This window comes from Perca flavescens, chromosome 14, assembly GCF_004354835.1.
Source record: "Perca flavescens isolate YP-PL-M2 chromosome 14, PFLA_1.0, whole genome shotgun sequence".
NCBI lineage: Eukaryota > Metazoa > Chordata > Actinopteri > Perciformes > Percidae > Perca > Perca flavescens.
Genome location: NC_041344.1, coordinates 16,892,213 through 16,911,414, shown reverse-complemented (window position 1 = coordinate 16,911,414; position 19,202 = coordinate 16,892,213). Strand labels below are relative to the sequence as shown.

At 38.6% G+C, this 19,202-nt stretch overlaps 2 protein-coding genes across 3 annotated transcripts; both read right to left on the bottom strand.

Annotated features, from left to right (window-relative positions):
- Positions 1–382: 382 nt before the first annotated feature.
- psmg2 (proteasome (prosome, macropain) assembly chaperone 2) lies at positions 383–5,496 on the bottom strand. The gene is made up of 7 exons (XM_028597067.1): positions 5,287–5,496; positions 4,468–4,639; positions 3,903–3,961; positions 2,021–2,139; positions 1,749–1,928; positions 951–1,071; positions 383–740 (listed from the first exon to the last, which is right to left on the bottom strand). Exons 1-7 carry the CDS (start codon positions 5,341–5,343, stop codon positions 660–662), a joined length of 789 nt encoding a protein of 262 aa, XP_028452868.1. The 5' UTR covers positions 5,344–5,496; the 3' UTR covers positions 383–659.
- Positions 5,497–7,913: 2,417 nt separating this feature from the next.
- Positions 7,914–11,283, bottom strand: LOC114568315 (probable 2-ketogluconate reductase). Of its 2 annotated transcripts, none has more exons than XM_028597868.1 (6): positions 11,202–11,283; positions 10,217–10,595; positions 9,744–9,912; positions 9,307–9,485; positions 9,093–9,189; positions 7,914–8,435 (listed from the first exon to the last, which is right to left on the bottom strand). In XM_028597868.1, exons 2-6 carry the CDS (start codon positions 10,590–10,592, stop codon positions 8,279–8,281), a joined length of 978 nt encoding a protein of 325 aa, XP_028453669.1. In that variant the 5' UTR covers positions 10,593–10,595; positions 11,202–11,283; the 3' UTR covers positions 7,914–8,278. The 2 variants fall into 2 exon arrangements, with proteins under 2 accessions (XP_028453669.1, XP_028453671.1); XM_028597870.1 differs by having other exon boundaries at positions 11,070–11,224.
- Positions 11,284–19,202: the final 7,919 nt, after the last annotated feature.

The following is a 19,202-nucleotide window of genomic DNA, read 5'->3' as shown; positions in this document are numbered from 1 at the left end:
GGTATAATATATGTAATATTTTAAATAGATTTTTAGGCGAAGCAGAACTGAATCTTCATTTTATGATTCCCCCTTAAAATTGCAGACCATTCCTTTCCCACAAGCAGTGCTACACAGAAACCACCCAAGACAATGATGCAAACAGAAAGGAAAACCACAAACTTGACAGAACAGCCTTTCAAAGTAAACTTATTAATCATAGTTCTGCCTTGTTACCACTATGAAGTTGTTGTAACATGTTTGTAGAAAGGAATCAAATTACAGAGAGGTGTGACTGCCAGGAATACAGAATGGAACCTGGCCAACTACTTTCAGTTAGGCGGGCGGGGGCAGGGTCCGATGAGGGTAACAAAGTCTTAATCATTAAATAAATTCACACGGATTCTTATCGCAATGTTTTATTGGAAAAAACATTTAAATGCTGCAATACAAGGAAATATTCCAGAAGTGCACGTTAGGGTCAATTCCTGTACATGATGTAATGTTTGTACATTTAAAGATTATCAAAATAAAGGAGTGGGAAGGTTCTTGCGGGGTCAGTTTACAACTAAGTTTTAGATCCAGACCAAGTAAACTCAATATAATACATATATAAGACTTTGCTGCAGTTCCCAGAAGCTAATTATAAGCTAAACTAGCAAAAACTAAATATGTGTTTATCAAAACAGTGCTGGAGGGATACCGCTGCCAAAAAGAAGACTCCAGGAAGTTGGGATCTTCCATTTGTTGGACTTTTGGCTCTGAAATGAGAATCAGACAAAACCATAATTAGAAAGTAATAGTCGTATATCACACATTATAGTATATAGTGAGTTTTGAAACAAACTAAGCATGTTGTCCACCGTGACAGAATACTTTTCTTAAAGTCTCTGCAAGTTTTTTTCTTAATGTACTGAAAAGTATAAGTGGCTCTGTAAATTAACTGTGCATATAAGGCTGTCTGCTCTTACAGGATTTTCCAGCAGATGAAGCCAGTTGTTGAGGTGGTTGACAAGCGTGAAGGCATCTGGGATGTTGTCGCCTTCTGAACAGAAGAGCAGCAGCACGGCCAGAGGGAGATCCTCTGCACAGCTGAACACAACATCCAGCACACATGGTCAAACACAATAAAACACCCCTGATAAAAACCTATTACGGGGTGGTTTCAGCGTGATGAATTAAAAAAATATTGTAGTAGAGAAAGTGTGTTTTGATATTATCCAGTAGCAGTATGTTAGAATTGTACAGAAGGGCAACTTTTTCATAATTATGACTGAGCATCTTGTTATTATGAGAGAGAATATACTGTAGACGTCAACAGTCATCACATGGTAACACGTCACATGCTGCTTGCCACACACACACACACACACACACACACACACACACACACACACACACACACACACACACACACACACACACACACACACACACACACACACACACACACACACACACACACAAAGCTGGTGAACAATTATGACTGCATTTAATGAGTAAATTATATCAGGATGCAACATAACTGGCTCAATGTTCAGTTTGTTGCTGTATTTGGTTGATTATACAGAACCATGACTCCTGTCTCATAGACAGGACAGTTGCAACCCTATTTGTACTTCTTAGAACCTCTGAAATGTCTCACTTTTTAACTTTAAAAATAAATAAAAATGCACACAAATAATCCATCTAAAATGTATCTTTGTGTTCTTTCAGATAAATCATGATTATGAAGTTGCCAACAGGCAGATGCAGCTCATTCTCGGTACCTGTCTGTGTAAAGTCCTTTGGTTATTCCTCCTCCGGGGATGTAGAGGCGTTGCTCTGTGTTGGCGTCTGTCAATCCTGGGAAGGCTGACACTCGCTCCATCTCCTTCCAGCCAAGCTCCTTCAAAGCATCCGCACTCACCTTCAGCAGGGACGGAGTGACCAGGTACCTCAAAGGAGTGCTAACATGGACACAAATATGTTAGCAGAGATCACTGCAAACAGAAAAGACAAAGAAATGCAGCAATGATGTCAAGTCCATGGTTGAAAGTACCTTTGCAGCTGTTGGTCGTCCCTCTGGTAGGCGTGGCTGCTGGACAGAACTACAGTCCTGGAGAACTCGCTGGCTTTGATCCAAGACACGAGCAACTGACGGAACTTTTGGGATTTTGTCTGCAATTAAAACAAAGGTTCGAGCCACAAATACACTAAATACACCCACTCCATTCTAGGTCCATGGAAACACAAACTACATCATCATCATAAATAAATACAGTGGTGTGAAAAAGTGTTTGCCCCCTTCCTCATTTCCTGTTCCTTTGCATGTGTGTCACACTTAAGTGTTTCGGAACATCAAACCAATTTAAACAAAAGTCAAGGACAACACAAGTAAACACAAAATGCAATTTGTAAATGAAGGTGTTTATTATTAAAGGAGAAAAAAAATCCAAACCATCATGGCCCTGTGTGAAAAAGTGATTGCCCCCCTTGTTAAAACATACTATAACTGTGGTTGTCCACACCTGAGTTCAATTTCTCTAGCCACACCCAGGCCTGATTATTGCCACACCTGTTCACAATCAAGGCATCACTTAAATAGGAGCTGCTTGACACAGTAAGGTCCACCAGAAGATCCTTAAAAGCTACACATCATGCCGAGACCCAAAGAAATTCAGGAACAATTGAGAAAGAAAGTAATTGAGATCTATCAGTCTGGAAAGGGTTATAAAGCCATTTCCAAAGCTTTGGGAATCCAGCGAACCACAGTGAGAGCCATTATCCACAAATGGCGAAGACATGGAACAGTGGTGAACCTTCCCAGGAGTGGCCGGCCGCCCAAAATTACCCCAAGAGCGCAGCGACGACTCATCCAAGAGGTCACAAAAGACCCCACAACAACGTCCAAAGAACTGCAGGCCTCACTTGCCTCAGTTAAGGTCAGCGTTCATGCCTCCACCATCAGGAAAAGACTGGGCAAAAATGGCCTGCATGGCAGAGTTCCAAGGAGAAAACCACTGCTGAGCAAAAAAGAACATCAAAGCTCGTCTCAATTTCTCCAGAACACATCTTGATGATCCCCAAGACTTTTGGGACAACATTCTGTGGACCGATGAGACAAAAAAGTGGAACTCTTTGGAAGGTGTGTGTCCAAGTATATCTGGCGTAGAAGGAACACTGCATTTCATAAAAAGAACATTATACCAACTGTAAAAATATGGTGGTGGCAGTGTGATGGTCTGGGGCTGTTTTGCTGCTTCAGGACCTGGAAGACTTGCCGTGATAAAAGGAACTATGAATTCTGCTGTCTACCAAGAGATCCTGAAGGAGAATGTCCGACCATCTGTTCGTGTACTCAAGCTGAAACGAACTTGGGTTCTGCAGCAGGACAATGATCCTAAACACACCAGCAAGTCCACCACCGAATGGCTGAAGAAAAACAAAATGAAGACTTTGGAGTGGCCTAGCCAAAGTCCTGACCTGAATCCTATTGAGATGTTGTGGTATGACCTTAAAAAGGCCGTTCATGCTCGAAAACCCTCTAATGTAACTGAATTAGGACAATTCTGCAAAGATGAGTGGGCCAAAATTCCTCCAGGACGCTGTAAAAGCCTCATTGCACGTTATCGCAAACGCTTGGTTGCAGTTGTTGCTGCTAAGGGTGGCCCAACCAGTTATTAGGTTTAGGGGGCAATCACTTTTTCACACAGGGCCATGATGGTTTGGATTTTTTTTCTCCTTTAATGATAAACACCTTCATTTACAAATTGCATTTTGTGTTTACTTGTGTTGTCCTTGACTATTGTTTAAATTGGTTTGATGTTCCGAAACACTTAAGTGTGACAAACATGCAAAGGAACAGGAAATGAGGAAGGGGGCAAACACTTTTTCACACCACTGTATTTAGTTCATGTTCTCTTTACAGACTGTGGTTTTACCTGAATAATTGGCGCCCTGATTTGAAGAACTGCAATCTTCAGTTCTGCCGCTGTGTAAACTGTTGATGAGATAAGGTTAACAGATTAATTGTGGGTTAGTTTTTTGAATGTGTTGGGTTTCTTTTTAACTTCACAGTAGTGACAAATTACACTGCTGACACGTCTCACAATTTATTCACAGTGTGCCGACACCCACTGAGACCCTGTTTTGGTCTATTCGGCAAAGAAGCACCATTCAGTCTTCATTTTAGTCTTTGACAACCAATGACTTTGGGAGAATGTAGAGTAACACAATAAGACCACTGGACCAGAAGACACTGACAGGAGACATTGCCTGTTTATCAAACAGTACAACACATTTAACACTAATAACTTTCAGTACAGATCAGTGTTTTTGGCTACACATGCAGATCAGCAAACTATACTTTCAAAGACAAATTAAAGTTAGTATTAGTTATATTAGCAGAATTGAACGGATAACAAAGTATCTCAAGCAGGCCCTCAGTGCTGGTTTAATAGAGAACATACTTCACGGATGAAATGTGCACATTTACTTAGATGGTACCTTCTGCAGGGGTGTGCAGCTCCTCAGCATCTTCTTTGCAGGTGGCGTACGGGTTGTTTCCAGTCATGGGAATGAGACAGTCTGTGTGTATGTAGCCAACTCTGCTCATGTTGAGAGTGGACACAATGAGGTCCACAGCCAGCTGGCCCACATTACCAACAGCCACAGCTGGCTGGTGGGGAGAATAAAAGTATGAATTGTTTTATTATTTTTTCCGTGCAAAAATCCAGCTGCATTTCATGGTTTAGTAACAAATTGCAGCCCTATATAAAAAGGTAAATGGTGATAACATAAATGTAAATACATAATAATCTAATGATATAACATTTGACAGTATAACAGTCCCAAGTGCCACTTATCTGCATTGAGTACTTTTGATACGCTCGTACTTTAACTTTTACTATGCAGGACTTTGATTTGTAATGGAGTATTCTAACCTAACCTCTAATCTGTGATTCTGGGCTATATATGTAAATAAAATTGACATGACTTGGACTTGACTCTGGTCCCATTAAATAACAAAAACTACCATCTTTTGGGACTTGAAGAATCTGTATTTTTATAATAATCGGGTGGGGGTTTCTTTCTTTAATGTAACTGTCACAATATGCCCCCCACCTCCATCCATATAGCAAACTGGCACTGACAAAACTTTGCCGCATATTTGTCCGGTAAGACCTTGCGTCTAAAATAAAACTACAAGGCGTAAGCACTGACTCGTTAATAACACACACTGTACAAGGCAACCATGAAATCACCACTTGGCTATATTTCTGCCTCTGTCCAAGTGAAACCACAAACTCCAGATGTGTCACTCACCATGACGAGGGTGAAATCTTTGAAGGAGGGCGCTGAGTTTTGCGAAGAGATAAACATGGTGGCGTTTAGCTACCAGACACACAGAGCCAAACAGCTGCTGAGTAAGAGATTTGAATGTAATATTACTATATTCTCAAGGAAGTTTTCACTTCTATTTTGATGCCTTCTTGCTGGCTTGCTGCTTGTGAGGACCTTCTGACTCGGCGTCGATTGTTGATGATTGAGCGACTTTAGGGCCTCCTGTGAATGCCTGAGTAAAATGTATCTGTGAAGGTTTATTTCTGAAAACAATATTTAGTAAAGGTCTGTAACGGCTGTCCCAATTTGTGTTTATCGGTCTATGTATCTCCTTTAGGATAAATATTTGAAATAGCGTTTTAGGAGTTTCTATTACAATCAGGCATATTAACGGTCAAACTGCAGCTCCACAAAGATTTCTTGCGTAGTAGAGATCTGCAACTCCCTTCTCCTATGTCAATGATCCTATGCCTATTTCCAAGGATAAGAAAACGTCAGACAAAATGAATGTATGGAACAAAACAAGTGTAAATTAATCTTAAATAGGTGACTGCAGAGAGATTTCACACTTTTTGGGAGAGTTCTATTATCCAAAATTGACAGCTTATCCAGACTTATTTACCCGGCCTTCTCCTTACCCATCTCTATAAATATGATCAAAGCCATAAACAAGGTCAATTTTAATTTCATATGGAGAAACAAATGTCAGTACATAAGGAAAATCGACATGGTTAAAAACTATGAAGATGGAGGTGCGAATGCGATTGATTTGTGAATGAATGGTGTCTTGAAATTGAAATGGTTAAAATCTTTTATTAATAATAGGCATTTTGGTTCATTGTTCCCAATTTAATATTTTCAAAAATGGGGGATAGACTTTCTTCTGTGATGTGATTTTGAACGTTCTGCTTTCCATCAGCAGGTCCTACTCTATTGGAAGTTAATCTACAAACATAATTTTACACCTCATAATACTCCAGTTTGGAATAATAGATACATATTGATAAGCAGAAAATCTGTGTATATGAGTGAATGGAAATCCAAAGGAATCTGGGCAATTGCTAATTTTATGGACAGTAATGGATTTGTGTTACAGCACAAATATCAACTTCAATGCAATGTTATGCGTTATGATAGATGGTTGAAAGCTATACCAATGTCTCTGAAATCAATGGTGAGCGAAGACATTAGGTACTGCAAAGTTTCTCCTGGTCTGAGGCAGCTTGGCATTGAAGGAATTGATTTCTGTGATTATAAATGTACCAACAAAGTTATTAGAAATATTCTATTAAAGGAATATTATGCTAATCCAGTAAGAAGAAAATATATGTTGAAAGAATTTGGTGATGGAGAGGTTAAGAAAATAAGGAAAAGTTATGTCTCATTTCCTCTTCTTCCGAAGGTTAAAGAGGTACATTTTAAAATTTTAAATGAAATCTACCCAACAAACAAATTTTTAAGAGTTTGATTTTGATATTAATAACTGTGTTTTTTGTGAAAAGGAAATTGAAAATCTAGAACATGTATTTTTTGTGTGTGAGTCGGTGCAATCCTTCTGGAAAAATCTGCAGAGCTGGTTACAGACCAGGGAAATTGAGATACTACCTCTGACAGTGAAGAATATAAAGTCTGGTGTTTTTGTTGAAGATAAGAAGGTAGATTTTGTTCTCAACAATTTGGTGCTTTTAGGAAAAGATTTTATACATACATACATAGATATTTTAAGACCAAGCACTCCCTGATCCATTGGAAGAATGAGTTAAATCTTTTGTGTAAGTCATTGAGACGGGTTAAGGAAAAAAAAAAAAAAAAAAAGCCCTTGAATTGATTTATTTACTTGAGACTCTTAACTTAAGTTGAGATAGCCCCTTCTATTTATTTGTATTTATTTTCTCTTATTTTATTTTATTCTTATGTCGATTTGTTATGTATAAGCTTCTAGGTTTGTTTATATGCTCGACCCGAGGATTTATATATATGCTTTGTTTGTTTGTATATTTGTATTCTGAATGAATGAATAATAATAAAAAAAAAATCCCTTCCCCCTAAATTTTAAACATTACAATTTTAAACACAACTACTACATTTACACTACTACTACTGCTACTACTACTACCAATACAAATAATAATAATAATAATAATATATATGTAAGGATTTACTGCAAAGGGTAAAAAGTAAAGGTATGATTATCAAAATATACTTAAAGTATCAAAAGTAAAAGTAGCCTACTGTAGAATGTCCATTTCAGAATTTCCGCTTATTGTACCTATGTGTTTGTAGTACTCTATTTCCTCAATGCATCAAGATAATTAAATTCTTTCACGTTTTTGTCACACATGTAGAGGAACCCCCTGTCCATTGTTACACTGAATTAGGGGTCAATCAGAGCTTGCATTAAGAAATGACTTGATTTCAGGTGTATCATCTTCCTTTCACCTTGGCTTTATTTTAAATTAATGTTATTTATGGGGTGTACCGATATCTGTCAGTTTAACCACTTTTGCAGTAAATGTATTTCATATGTGGGAGATCTAAAAGAATACGAACATTTGCAAGCATGTTGTGCTTTGTTTTACATCTGGTAGGGGTCATGAAGGTCAAGTGTGCAAGGTGCAAAATTTGAGGTAGCTTTATTATCTTTCTTTCTTTTTTTCAACATGTACATAGACTTTGTATTTTAATGTCACCGTCATTCAGTATAACTAAGTTGTTATGCTACACTAAAGTGCACTTAACGTTAAAATCCTCATGTAATTATGTAATTTCTAACATTTATTGTTGTTTACAGACAAGTGATATTAAACTATATTTTTAAATGTGCTAATTGATACATTTTATTAATCTTAATATAACAAATCATCATGTTTATCAAAGTAATTGTGGCAGAGCTTTAGACAGAACGGTCAAACAGCTAATGTATGTACTTCATTCTTCAATAGGAAACCACTTCTTGCTACAGACAGTTGTGAAGTCATTTTGGTTTGACTTCATTGGGAATAGTTTGGCCTTTCAGTGCAGCCACAGCATTTTCTACCATCCTCTGCACCATCCTTCTTGTTGTAGTGTAGGTGTTGGTGCCAACGTGGGGGGTGATCAGCACATTAGGAAGGCCAAGGAGAGGATGATCCCTGCACAAGATGAAGAAGAGGAGTTGTAAGGAGTTGGTTGAGTGTTGGCAAATGTTAAATTCTGCTTCCTTTTCACTATTAGCTAAAAGACGCTAAAAACGTCGTAGAGCTGTACAGAGCTGCAGGGTGATAATTCTCTGTACGCTCGTGACAAGTGACATCTTTCTCATACATTTGATCCATAAAAACACTGCCTAGCAGCAGCTTTGAAGAAAATTGACATAATAATTTATACATGTAGTAGAAATACAAAAAGAAACCTTCTTGACCCCAAAATGAAAACTATTGTATCTTATTTTATATTTATGAATGAAACTGACTTTGATATGTATGAAACTTGTTTGCCAGCAGCCTACATACTGTGGTCCTCTGTGATCTATTGATGTGACAAGGTTAATATTTGTACAGTTAAGTGAGACTATGTAACTTTTGCTGGGTATTGACTCAGTAATGTTACACCGCATCATTTTTTTAAAATCTAAAGGAAGACTGTAGTAGCAAAACTCCTTAGTGTACTGAACAGAGCAAAAGTGTGTTTTATTGCTCATGGGTAAAAAAATAAAAATAAAAAATAACAATTCAAAGAGGAAGAATGTTCTTCTTTCAAAAGTTACACAGTCTCATTTTAATGAACGTGATTGGAGAGTGTGGTGAGACCTTGGTAGAGGTTCAGGGTGAGTCACGTCTAATGCCGCCGCACGAATTGTTCCAGACTGCAGAGCCTTGACTAAAGCATCCTGGTCCACAACCAGACCTGAGGCATGAAGGGTCCACAAATGCATTAAACATCAGTGTTTCAGAATAACGTCACAGTAGTGTTTGTAATTCTTTAACCAAGATTAGTAAAGTCTAGGAAACGCGTTATCCTCACCTCTGCTGATGTTGACCAGGGTTGCTGTGGGTTTCATGAGGGACAGCTCTCTGTGGCTGATCAGGCCTGTGGTTTCAGGGGTCAGGTTGACCGCCAGCACGACGAAGTCTGATGCTTTCAGCAGGTCATCCATGTTGTCATGGTAACTCGCACCCACTGCCTGCTCATCTTCAACATTCCTAAACAGCACATAGAAAAGATGAAGCTGACCATTTACCACCGTCTCATTTATTCATTGCTTTATAATATCTGGTTATAGTAGCCTAGTGAGTACAGACATTGGCAAAGCTTTTTTCGTCCATTATTGGATCTTGACATATTATTTCCCCTAACTTTATTTTTGGCTGTACAACAGGTATAGTTTCAGGAATTAACCCTGTATTTGATATGACATTTCTAAATGAACTAAAAGAACTATTTTGTCATAAAACTTTTACCTCCTGCTCCGGTTGTGATACACAATCTTCATGTCAAATCCTTTGCCTCTTTGAGCAATTTTGCAGCCAATGTGTCCCATTCCAATAATTCCCAGAGTTGACCCTGTGACTTCAACTCCCATCTGGCATTGTTTATGCGTGGTGTTTGGGTTAACGGCTATTTGGTGACCTATGGAAAATCAGGACATTCCCTTAAAAAGTTTTTTTTTTCAGTTTTTTATGACCAATAGGCCTACCACATTGAGAAGCATACTACCTCTTGTTTGGCCTCCTGTGACAAAAAATGTATGAGCACATAATGTTTAGTTTTTTTGTCAGACTTGCTCTCAAAGCCGTGTAAGTGGAAAAGTCTTAGTTTTGTAATTGTAAGGATTCAATTAAACTTTGACCTCGGGAGTCTTAGGATACATGGCATCCTTCAGATTGTAAAGCCCTTATAAGAAAATGTATGTATGATTTTGTTCTTGACTGACCTTCAACGATATTGCGTGCCGATGCCAGAAGCAGACCCATTGCAATATCAGCAGTGGCATCGCTCACCACACCAGGCGTGTTGGTCACCTTCACTCCCAGACTGGTGATGTACGACACATCCAGGTGGTCGATGCCCACTCCTCCGTTGGCGACCACCTTCAGTGAGGGAAGTGAACTGAGCAGCGCAGGCTCGGGTGCAGGAAGGGCGTTCCACACAAACATGGCTTGGATTTTAGGACCGTGCAGCAGAGGGTTTTGAAGGAAGTCTTTGTGGCAGATTATTTGGAAGTGTTGTTTCATTATGTCAGTAACCTCTTCAATGTAACCTTGTCCGCCCACCTCTGAGATCAGAGCCCATGGCTTGTTGTCCTCCATTACCTGATGGGATAAAACACAAGTCAAAGAGGGGACAGAGGTGGAGTATATGGTGTCTGAAAATGCCCCGGCCCATCCATGACCTACAGAAACATGTTCATTTCTAACACTGCACTATAACTTTTATTCTTGTATTTTATACCTGTCCTATTCTATTATAGCTTGTTTTTATTTTCTATTCCCTTTAATTAATGTATTTAATTGTTTTAATTGCTGTTTAATGTTTTATTTAAAGCACTTTGAATTGCATTGTTGCTGAAATGTGCTATATAAATGAAGTTGCCTTGCCTCTATAGTCAAATCCATTCTCATTAATGACATAAACTTCAGCCTATTTTTTGATAATGTTAAACAGCTATTTTTTATGTAAATCGTTTCTGTATTTATGGTTTATTCATATTATTGTTTAATATGTTCATGTTTATGTATGCACCAAGCCACCAACCACCAAGGCAATTTCCTATAAGTGTTACTTACTTGGCAATAAATCCTTTTCCGATTCTGAACTGTTACCAACAACAATCAGTGACACATTCAAGTCACGATTAATGAGAATCAGTAGGACCTTAAAAACTTGCAAAAATTGGGAATGGACCGGAGTGTACTCACAAGTGATCCTTGTTTGATTTCCCTCTGCTCTTGAACCAGGAAGAACTACAAGGGTATGTGGAGGATTTCAAAATAAGAGCCCTTTTCAACACCACTACTACTGCTACTATCCCTCTCCTTCTATTACTGCCCTACAATATAATGAAATTATAACAATATTACTACTACTACTATTACTACTACTACTACTACTACTACTACTAATAATAATAATAATAACAATAATAATAATAATAATAATAATAATAAGATAGTGTTTTAAAATAACCCAGGCCATAGATAGCCTATTTTACTTTTTTGGGTTATTAAAAAATGCCAAACAGTGATACTAGTAAAGTTGCAGAAACATACATGAACAGAGACTGTCCATAAACCTGTTGCCCCTGCTGGGATACCCTGCAGGATGGCACAATATGTGGGTCAGGAGGTTCAGCAACACCATCCCATTTAATGTCTTACCTGACTGGAAAGGTTGAGAGCTGTGGACTTTGACCCAGACTTTATTTTAGGCATCTGTATTAAATTTGAATTGTCAAGCCAAATCTGAGATAACACTGCTTATATATTATAACACATTATGACATCATTAGGGTTATTTTTTCAGACTTTTAGAAAGCTCCATTCAGAGCCACAGAGGACATGATGCAACTGTTCTCACACAGTACTCCTTGTGACAAGTAAACGGAGCATGGTCATGATTGGTGAAGTGTCCCTTTAAGTTGAATTTGGTTGCACTTAACTAATTAAAATTGCACTTCAAGTATGTGTGTCAATGTAATATTAGTATAATTGTATTTTAACTCACCATTACCCCTGGACCGTAATTCAGCTTGAAATCTGACCTGCACCAAACCAAACCTCCTTCATCTCTCCCTCTTCTCCTATAACTCTATAATGTTAAACACTTAATTCCTTTGCACCACAACGATTATATTAATATAAGAACCCTGCACCCTGCACCCTGCACCCTGCATCTTCTTACCCCAACCAAAGTTTGTATCCTGCATATCCCCCCAAATACTTGTGAACTATATTGCAAACCTTTTTGTGTTGCAGTTGGCGTACGGATCTGTGCATGTTTGTCACATTTAGGATCTGGGACGCTTGTGCTGGACCCCACAGTCTCCTCACACACCGGACATAGCAGACACCTTGCATTCTGGCTGGCAAATTCATGATATTGTCAATAAAGAGTTTATTATGTTAAAAATAAAAACAAAAAACATCAGCACAGCATTAATGCTTATCTGTAAATATAGATTAAAATGATTAAATTAAAATAATCCTCAAGAGATTTAACATAAAACAGAGAGAAGTGTTACAAATATGTCATACATACTGTATGTAAAAGGTGCATGCAGTAAAAGTCCATAGGTCAAATTGCTATGAATAAATTATTAACTTGTGGGTCAAATAAAGAATCCAAAACAAACCTGTGTGTGTGTTAGAAAAGAAAATGCATTAAATGATCCAAAAATATTTGATACACATAGTGGTGAAATGGCATCGAATTTGAATTTCACTTAATGTTAGTTGAGTTCTCACCTTTAGCTGGAGCTTGAGGAGTTTTTCTCCACCCTGCTGTTTCCTGACTCTCAGTTATGAGGAGTGCAAACGGAGGGGGTGAAGTAAGACATTTAGCTGGTCTTTGATAATATTCAACCTCCCGTTAGCTTTAGATTAAAAGATGAAACTTGAGAAACTGATCTGAAAGCAGCACAGAGGGCTGTCTACACCAGGTGGCAAAGGGAGGAAAGGAAGAGAGGAATTCATTAGGCTCAGTGGTCTACCAGTCAAAAGCTTAAAAGGGTGGTGATTGCACAAGACTGAGCACAGCAACCAACGGTCCGAAACTTGAGAAAACCATCCTCAATGGGCAAGTTAAGCAACTGTAGCAGCAAATAACAGTTGGAAGAGCAAAATATATAAGAGTAAATGTGGTTTTGTTACGTGCATGAAAACTGACAGTTAACCAACTACATTTATGACCACCATGTGCAAAAAGTATGGATTCTAGCATCAACACAATGTGGAAAAGGTATAAGATTATGTAAGATTTGTACACTATGAAAGTGTGGAGTAATGTGATTTATGAACATCTATTAATCACATGCAAATTATAACAATAAGATAATTTTGTGAGTATGAGAAATGATAATAACATTCAGATGAGTAAAATAGATAAGTTTCAAAAAGAAACAAACAGCCACGTGTGGGTTTGCTACCCAGCTCTATTAATGTACTAACAATTTTAACATGAAATAGTCATCTAAATAAGTGCTTTTAAACTTTTTGCAAGAAGAGTGCCTTAGATCTTTCTGAAATTTGTGTTCCTTCCAAAGAGCAGCTTTGTGATTTGTTTGAACTTCTGAGCACTCCAGACTTTTTTCTTCTAAAGTCACATTGAGAAGAGTGTCATAAAAAGTCATAAAAGTAAAAAAAGTAAAACTAATAAATAAATAAAAAAAATCCACAGTGCCGCAAACATTTGCTCAATCACAAGAAAGGAATCAACTTAATGTTCAGTATGTTTGTGTATGTATGCACCAATCACCAAGGAAAATTCCATGTAGGGTAACTACTGTGGCAATAAACATACTTGTGCTGGAGAAACTAACTAACTAACTAAATCTAACTAAAAGCATAATGTTAGATGGCAGAATCAAGTATATGGGGTTGGTGTGCAGCCTGCTGTTGGATGACATTTTGGTCACTAGAATTTCAATACTTACAAAACTTACTTTAGTGTCACCAATTTAAGAAATACCCTTTTACTCTAACCTACATAAGGACTGATTAGGACGCAAATGCCAATTGAACATTTAACCACTAGGTGGCAGTAGGCTAATACATTAACCTGTGGTGGCAGCACTGTGACTTCTTCACGTGTGTTTGAATGGGCCATTAAAGTAAAGAAATGTGTGCAGGTCGTGGCCTTCGGTGGACAAAAAGAACGCACCATTAGTCTGGACATGAGAGTGAGTTCATATAATGTGTCATCAGAAGAGTTTTTACAGGCTTGCAGAGGTGAAATAATTGAGTAGCTATTTCACAAGAACATAGCAAGAAGTTACAAAGTTAAAGTGATGGTTCGGAGTAATTTCACCCTAGGGTCCTTTGCACCATGACCTCGAGCCAAACACCCCCCCAGAAGCTTTTTTCACCTGGGTCGAACATTGGTGCAACATTGAGCGTAGAGTAGAGTAGCGTTATCACCTGAATAGCTTAGCGCAGGGGCTAATGGACCCACGTTTGTATCTCGTAAGTTACCCTACTAATAATGCCCAAAATTATACCAAACGTCTACAGTAGTACAAATAGGTAATGCACTCATAAAATGATGGATTGGAAAGTTTGTAAGTACATTATTAATTATTTACACCTGTGTTGTTTCTACTGTGACAAGTCAAAATGTCTTCTGTGAAAAGGCCTATAAGTCACACAGAGGTGATGAGCATTTTATATAGCAAAGGAATAAACTATAGCCTTATACCACAATTTAGCCGTTTGCTTTAAAATAGCTTATTTTAACTTTTCATTTATCATTCTGTAAATACATCAAAACACAACATACATGACATTTACAACACATTAAGAGTGATTTAGTGTGTGTGTGTGTGTGTGTGTGTGTGTGTGTGTGTGTGTGTGTGTGTGTGTGTTCCTGCAACAAGCCAGAGCATCAGTGATGGTCACGTGTGCAAGGCAGTTGCAGATCAGCAGCTTACCTGTTTTCACTGTTAAGTAATCTCCCCACCTGAAAGCATCTGCTTCTCCTCTCCTCCCTGTAGCTCCTTATCCCTCCCTCTTTTCACTTCTCCTCTACACCTGTGTCTGTCGCTTCTCTTCACCTTTCCCTTCTCCCCTTTCTTGCTTACTTGTCCACCCCTCTGTCATCTGGGCACTCCCCCAAACTTTCACTTCCACTCTTCACATTTATTCACCCACCTTTCTTGTCCTTGCCTCCATCTTCTTCTCTTTTTAGATTTTTACCATTCCCTCCCATCCCCTTTGGTGCCTTTTTTTTATGTCTCTCCTTCATGCATCTGAGACGGCTTCCTCCTTGGTTCATTTATCTATACTGTCCAGGAGTCACTAAGGCTTTCATTAAGCTAGTTTAGATTTCCAGACAAGCTCCGGTTCGATCTGCCGCCACGTTTGACAACGGGTGGCCTTTTAGCAAAGTGCTGACTCACGTGTTAGACACAGCAATTATATCCCTGGTTCATCACAAAGCATTTTGTACATTGTTGACCGTACTCTTCTCTGATTAAATAAGCAGACATGGAAGTGTGATCCATGTCACATCAGGAGGTCAAAGGGCAAGTTTTATTTTGTATTTTAAGGACAATGCATCACATTTTATTAAAGCATAGTCTTCAATACCACCCCTCCTAATAAACACTTCATGGCTCAGTATGACAGAACATGTTGTGCGGCGTGTCATGGTCTGATGTTGGTTGACAGTTGAGGACTTGATACCTGTGGTGTTACAGCTGTCACGGAACAGCACAACTTACTGACGTGAGTCCACAGCCTCATCCTGACTAAGCTTATCGGCTCCGCAGAGCTCTTTGAAGTCAAGGTGCAGTTGCTTTTCACTTTACCTTTTCTGAGCAGATAAAAATAAAACTCCAAAACAATGCACATGACTTTGTAGGATTTATAAATGGTTGTCATATCTGCTTTCTTGTATTTTCTGGCAGAAATAAATTGCAGTGAAACAAGACATGTATCTATTTATAACTCTTTTTTTTTAATGTCAGTTCAAGAGATAAAATAATAAAGTGATGAAGATGATGCGGGTTAATGCTAGTAATATTTTCCAATTAATAATTAAATGTTTCAATGAATTGAACCACATACCAGAGTTCTGTTTTGGTGGCTTGTTTGGGGTGCTTGCATTTATCATTTTAGATGTGTAAATTAAGTTACATTTTGTCTACTTTGTGGGGGCATTTTTGCTTGCTGCAATCCTGCACATTATTGTGTCTTTTTAAAACTGTAATCAATAGTTGGCACTTCTCCAAGCATTAAACATATTTCCAAACCATGGTGCCACTATATGGTGGGAGAAGTATTGAGATCCTTTACTTAAGTAAAAGTAACAATACAAGAGTGTGAAAATAGTAAATAAATATTATCAGCAAAACAAATATTGTATTTGCCACTGTTGTCACATTTGTGTTAGTCTGGCTCAACAGATGTACATTGCTGGGATAAAGCCTGAAATCTGACACCCCTCTCTGCTGTCGGGGCTTAGTGCCACCCAGGATGGTTGTGAATAGTTTAAAGAAATACAAATAAGCCTGTGTTTTTCTCCTTTCCCAGAATATGGTGTAGCCAGACCATACTCCCTCGCTGAAAACAGCGCTGGGGATAGGGCTGGCAATGCGAGACTGTTTGTGTTTACATCTTGTGTCTTAATCCTGCTAAACCTGTTAGCGGATATCTGCAGGACATTATGTTTCTGACCAACAGTTAAATTATGTGCTTAAAAAAAGTACATGTCTTCTGTGACTCAGGCTTCCCCCATAGGGTTTTTTTTCTCCTGAGATGTTACTGGACAAGTTTAGAGGATTTCTCCTCCTGCATGTGGTGTTGTCTTGCAGAAGTGCAACAGAGTGGTTGCAGAATGGTTCTGAAGAAACTCCACATGCAGCTCTCAGCATGTCCTGGCTGAGAATAAATTCCCCAGCTGGGTATAATCCAGTCAGCTTGAGCATTAGTCTGCTACTCATGACGCACAGGTCGACTCAGTAGAGCCGTCCTTGTTCTCTGACTGCTGTCAGATCACCTGCTCCTCTCAGATGTCCAGTGACACATGCTTTGTCTTTTGATACAGTGGACACCTTCAGTATACACTAAATACATATAAAACCACTTTTACTGCAGATCATAATAGCACATATTGTTCAGTAATTTTGCAGCGTCAGAGTAAGAAACTTGAAAAAGAGAACTGCAACAGAAACAGTAACAAAGTCATGATGATGCAGTCGTCATCTTTTGTGGTGGAGAACTTTTGAAAGTGTAACTTTTAAGAGACATTTGCTCAATAAGATCACAGTCCTCAGCCAGGGGATGGCTGCCAGAGAGCTTAGCTCAGCTCGAAACTTCGGACACACTCCTCAGCAGGTTCAGAGCAGCACAAGGTTTACTCTGTGTGGTTAGATAACAGATCAACGAAAAGAGGTGTTTGGTCCTCTACTGTGCAGCTCAGTGACTTCTTCATCCAGCAACAGCTACTTAGCCTCGTCTTATAGCCTCCGTTACATAATAACGGAGTCTGTGCAGAGCCATGGGCCGGCTGAGTTAGCATCTTGGCGTTTGTACTGTGGCAGGCTGGTGCGCATGTGTGTGTGTGTATGGATGAGTTTAGAGTTGGGGATTGCTTTCCAGTCAGATCAATGATATGCAAACCTATTAGTCAGAGGTTGCAGTGCTAGCTCCACAGTACTCAGGGACTCTCCCTCAGGGTCCAACTTACTGATCAGCTCTCTCACTTCTGTTGAGAGTGAGTAACAATGATGAATGATAAAGTAAACAACATGAGAATCACAGCATTATAATGTCAAACAATGCTACCGTGGCACTGAACTACTCACCTGAAACTGCATTGGTACAGGCATCAGAGTCACTCATGATCCAAGTTCTATCATTAAAAATTGATATATTGACCATTGTTTGAAATATGCTAGTTCTCCAGTTGTAATTTTAACTACACCAATGTCATGAGGCAGAAACCAAATTTACAACAAGACAAATTTACAACAAGACAAAACCAGTAACATCTAATACTGATCATGATCACAGATTGCATGGCACTCCTTGTACAGTATTGTTTTTGAAAACTGGATGTTAATGTTTTCTGTCATGGTTTAAAATATATGTTTGCTCAGTCATCATTTTTTTTCCTGTTTGCTTGTTTATACTTTGTGTTGTAACTCTGCTGTCATTTCAGACCCTGCCACTCCCATCAGTAGATTCACTTTTTTTTCTCTCAATCATGTTTTTAGAGATGCCCATGTAACTTGGGGGTTAATATACTTACCATTATCAAAACATCCCTGTTTTGAATATGACCGGGACCTTAGTTGCATTTCTCCCCCATTTATTCTTATTCCTCTGCTGTCAATAAAAAAGGCATACAATTACCCCCTGAAAAAAACTTGCTTAGATGCTTTTTGCACCTGCACCCAACTGGGGTTGTATGTGCACACAAACCATCTCTTCTATAATTATGAGAGTTTTTTTTCATATTCTACAGTATACATGTCATATTTCCAACAGGACATGCTGACCGGAGTTTAATGTTGCATGTGTCTCCATTGTAGTATGCATTCATGCATGCATCTCAGTTCACTAAACCTCTGGGTATGGCAATGTCAGGGTTTATATAAGATAATTTAGCACTACACTACTTTCAAGGGACATTGGTCCTGCCCTGCTGAGATATGACTTCTATATACATTTATTTTATAGCCAACATTGTTAGCTGTTAATTGCAACATTGCAAAGAAGTGCAACATGACATTTTTATTTCCATAAGCTGAGATGATGCCTGCATGCACCTGTCCTGAATGCTTTTTAGACATGTATGACTTGTCTGTTATGCTTAGTTTTTGAATGCAGCAAATCATTCTGTCTGTTAGAGAGGTCAGGTGTTTGCTGACTCAGCAAGCAGGAGGGGTTCTCAGTGTACTTTATAAGGCCATTAAGAATATGGGCTGAATAAGCCCGGTGGCTTTGACTTCCACTAATTATTTCAGGCAAAGCATGGCTCCCAATATGCCTGGGCATAAGGGAACATAAACCATAAACTCTCTCATTATCATGCAATACTCAGAAATAAATAAGCTTATTGTGAAGTCCATCCAACAAAACATATCAACTAGAGGTAATATAAGTGAATGCAAAGAAAGTAAAAATGAAATAAAATAAGGTCTACAACTATGTATCTTTATCATTTGAATTCTTGCAAAGCACAAGGTTGCAAATACTCCT